This window comes from Salvelinus sp. IW2-2015, linkage group LG19 (genome assembly GCF_002910315.2).
Source record: "Salvelinus sp. IW2-2015 linkage group LG19, ASM291031v2, whole genome shotgun sequence".
NCBI classification, from domain to species: domain Eukaryota; kingdom Metazoa; phylum Chordata; class Actinopteri; order Salmoniformes; family Salmonidae; genus Salvelinus; species Salvelinus sp. IW2-2015.
The window spans coordinates 8,859,472-8,863,495 of record NC_036859.1 but is presented as its reverse complement, the minus strand read 5'-3'; the positions used below and the strand labels follow the sequence as shown (position 1 = coordinate 8,863,495).

Sequence of the window (4,024 nt, the reverse complement as noted above, 5' to 3'; positions counted from 1 at the left end):
CGCCCCGACACCCGTGACGCTTCACCGCATAACACGGTGCCTGACCAGTACTACGTGCTTCCGGTAAGCACGGAGTTGGCTCAGGTCTATCGCCTGACTCCGCCAATCTCCCCGTGTGCTCCCCAAATATTTTTTGGTGGGCATGCCTGCTCGTAGCCTGCTGCGCTGCACTTACCTCATATCGCCGCCTCTCCGCTTTGCGCTGCCTTCCAGTTACTGCTTTTCGGGCGGCGATATTTCCCCAGCCTGTTTAGGGTTCCCTTACCGTCCAATATCTCCTTCCCAAGCCAGGAGTCTGAACCCTCTGCTCCCTCCTGACCATGCTGCTTGGTTCTGTTGGTGGTGGGTAGTTCTGTAACGATCTTCTTCATCTGAGGAACAGGAAAGATCGGACCAAAACGCAGCGTGGTAAGTGTCCATGTTAATTTATTATAACTGAACACGAAATACAAAATAACAAAGTGAAACAACGAAAATCGAAACAGTCCTGAAAGGTGCAACAACACAAAACAGGAAACAAATATAACTAAAGTCAGGGCGTGACAGATATGGCTCTGAATATATACAGCAACACCTCCCTCATAAGRATTTCTGTCTCTTCTGTAGATGTTATATCCTTGTATTGCTACTGCTGTATCATCAAATTAATTATCTAATTAACTCTCATAAATGTCTAATATAAATGTTATCTGATGTTAGCAAATTATTGATTTTCATTAACATAATCTCTAAGGCAACATATATTAATATGGGCTATTTTCAGCTCTTTCCTGGGTAGCTTATCAGAGATGGACATAATACTGAAAAGAGCAAATGTAGGAGGACTGTTATGACCATATAAGCTCATCTGGTCTGAGTTAGGATGCTGAAGTAGTCAGGTTTTTATCATGGTGTGATATCTGTGTGTTTGTTCCCCCCCCCCAGGTTTGCAATGGGGCTATATCTGGTGGTCCTCTGGGTCTGTGCTGTGGTGCTGCATTCCCTTGGGAGAGCAGAGAAAGGTGAGTGATAATGTGAATGTGTGTGTATCATCCTTACATGCGTTTACCCTGCAGTGTTGGGGAGTAGRGAACTACATTTAGGTCAACTAGTAATTCAACAACATTTTGCAMTAGCTTGGTGGAAGTTGAATTCCAATAAATTCAAATCATGGTAGTGTTTTCAGTAGTTAACTTTTTTTGCCATGTAGTGGAGTAGCTAACTATTGGAACTACACACTTTTTTGTTGTTGTTGCGAAAGAGAAAATGTGTGTGAAATAGGCAAGAATTTTGTGTCTTTTTCAGGTTCAGAACTGCCTATTTCTCACTTGAAACAGCTTTTGTCTTTATTAATAATAGGTAAAATTACACATTTTGTTAAAGATCGAGTGCAGTCAAATGTGATTTTCCTGTGTTTGACATATATTTCCACACTATGAGGATGAAAAAATACTGTGAAATTGTGAAAATGAAGAGCTGTTTGAAAAGACCACCTGAAATTTGTCCCTGTTTTGGTGGGATGGAGTTTTGGCCTGTCTGGTGACATCAACATGCATTAAATTAGTTTGATAGACCAATAAGAAAGAGTTCCAAACCTCTCCTAGTTTTCAGTTTTCCCCTCCCCACTCAGACCACTCCCAGACACTCCGAGCAAAATTATTGCTTGAGAAATTGCTCTTCGCTAAGAAGCTATTTTTGTTTATTTTTGACTGCTGTGATTGCTTTCAATTAAATTGAAGTACTTAATTGTTACCCAGAAATGATTTGATATTGAGATAAAATAAATGGCAGCATTGAACATTTAACACCTGACCCCAGAGTGAMGTGTTTTTGTAGTCTATGACATTTCAGATTTAGATATGATAATTTTTTTCCCAAAGTAGCTTGGATGTAGTGAACTGCTTTTTCAATGTAGCTTTACTTAATTAAACTACACTGAGTGTACAAAACATTAAAAACACCTTCCTAAAATCCTTCTTTAACCTATCTCATCCCCTTCATCTACACTGATTTGAGGTGGATTTAACAAGTGACATCAAAAAGGGATCATAGCTTTCACCCAGATTCACCTGGTCAGTCTGTCATGTTTTGTACAGTCAGTTTCTAAGGGTATCTTTAACGTAACTTAACTTCTAGTGTGAAGTAATTGTAACTATGAGTAACTATGATTTCAGAGTAGCTTCCCCAAAACTGTTACCCTGTAGTGTGCGACCTTACTGAGCTCTATTTCTGTTTCTGTTTCTGTCTGACAGTAACTCAAACGACTGAAACAAGTTTCTCTGKGAGCACAGAAGGGTTGACTGCTGGGACGGTTACTATAGGGCTGGATGACCAGAACCAAGAACCGCCTCCCTTAAACCCCTGTCAGGATGACGAGACGGAATACAGAGAAGTGAGATCACTATGATAGTCTGTGGTCTCTAATGGCCCTTTCTCAAACCATTTTAGATTTACAATCTCTTTGTCTCTTAAAATAAAAATCTCACTCGTGCTTTCTTTTTCTGTCTCTGATGCGCCAGAGAGTGTACCAGAGGGATTCTCATGGTGTTATGCAGCTGGTTCAGAGCGAGGACTATGAAGGCAACGAGGACTATGAAGGCAACGAGGACTATGAAGACACTGACATTGACACCAGCAATGACACCACCATTCACCCTGACACCACCATTCACCCCTGCAACCTATCACCCAGTAAGACAAAACGCACAAAGACCCAAACACACACTCACACACGCATGCACACTCACTGAACCCTCTCTGTAACTCTAGGTGGACCGCCCCTCTGTCTTATCTACCCAACCAATCAACTCAACTGCTCCTGGAAATTCCATGGTCTCTCCAATGACAGCCAATTCTCTGCCTCTGTCTCGTAAGCCCCTCCCACAATATCCAAGACACACAGAAAATGAAAGGCTTAGCAACAATTATTTAATGTGATAGTAGAAGCTTGTCAATTTATTGGTTATTACTGTGCAATTACCATTTTACAGTATAATAAAATTGTAAACTAATTTAGTACAATGACACCACACTTTAATTATAGGTGTCTGCTAAAGTGCTGGTGGTGTGTGTGTGTGTGTGGTGCTGTGTGTGTGGTGGTGTGTGTGTTTGTGTGTGTATATCCAGTGGTGGTAGGAACACTGAGAGCATCTCAGTGTGGACTGTGTCTCTGAGGTCATGGGAGGCCAGGGAGCCCAGGGATGGCCTGGCGGTGTGGTTCGAGATGTGTCTGCTGTCTGCCAAGGCAGTGTGGGTGACGGCGTCACCTCTTTGAGTKTGACTTTCAAAGTGTCACGCCCTGYCGTGTGCTGCATCTACACCAATAAAATGMACACCATAGATATTGAAGTACTGCGCCCGCCCCCCAACATCACTGCCTGGGTCAGAGAGGAGGGTCTGCTGGTGCAGTGGGGTCTCCCGCCCAACACCACACCCAGATGCTTCCACTACCAGCTCCAGATCAATGACCTGGTAATAKTATCAAATCAAATTGTATTTGGCAACAGGTTTAGACCTTACAGTGAAAAGCTTASTTATAAGCCCTTAACCAACAATGGAGTTTTAAGAAAAATAAGTGTTAWGTAAAAAAATAGATGAGTATACCAGAGAGTTGTCTAACTCAGTGGTGGCCCTGTTTTTATTAAGAGGCTATTTGTATATGTGTCTTGTAAGGTGAGGAGCMTTACAGAGGGACTGACATACAATGAGACCAACCTGGACCACACACAACGGTACGACGTGAAGATGAGGGTGAGGAAGAATAGTGACTGCAGAGGATCTGAACACTGGAGCAGCTGGAGCAACATCATCAGTGAGTCCGCAGTCATCAATATTATAATGACATCTGGATTAGAGGTCGACCGTTTATGATTTTTCAACGCCGATACCGATAATTGGAGGACCAAAAAAAGCCGATACCGATTAATCGGACGATTTTTATATATATTTGTAATAATGACAATTCCAACAATACTGAATTAACTTTTATTTTAACTTAATATAATACATAAATAAAATGAATTTAGTCTCAAATAAATAATGAAAC

At 41.7% G+C, this 4,024-nt stretch overlaps 2 protein-coding genes across 8 annotated transcripts in view; both read left to right on the top strand.

Moving 5' to 3' along the window:
* Positions 1–2,886, top strand: part of LOC111979680 (uncharacterized) — a 28,243-nt gene extending 25,357 nt beyond the window's left edge. For 5 of the 7 annotated variants that reach the window (XM_024010307.2, XM_070448793.1, XM_070448792.1 and 2 more), the window contains 4 exons: positions 925–1,001; positions 2,232–2,371; positions 2,499–2,670; positions 2,749–2,874. In XM_024010307.2, coding sequence (XP_023866075.1) covers positions 932–1,001; positions 2,232–2,371; positions 2,499–2,670; positions 2,749–2,852 — 486 coding nt within the window. In that variant the 5' untranslated portion in view covers positions 925–931 and the 3' untranslated portion in view covers positions 2,853–2,874. Of the gene's footprint in view, positions 1–291; positions 409–924; positions 1,002–2,231; positions 2,372–2,498; positions 2,671–2,748 lie in introns of those variants that run through there. The other 2 variants (XM_070448795.1, XM_024010305.2) reach the window with 2 other exon arrangements.
* A 230-nt stretch (positions 2,887–3,116) lies between these two features.
* The window catches only part of LOC111979679 (interleukin-5 receptor subunit alpha), a 5,350-nt gene continuing 4,442 nt past the window's right edge, over positions 3,117–4,024 (top strand). Inside the window, exons 1-2 of the mRNA XM_070448790.1 lie at positions 3,117–3,450; positions 3,652–3,790. Coding sequence (XP_070304891.1) covers positions 3,157–3,450; positions 3,652–3,790 — 433 coding nt within the window. The 5' untranslated portion in view covers positions 3,117–3,156. The remainder of the gene's footprint in view (positions 3,451–3,651; positions 3,791–4,024) is intronic.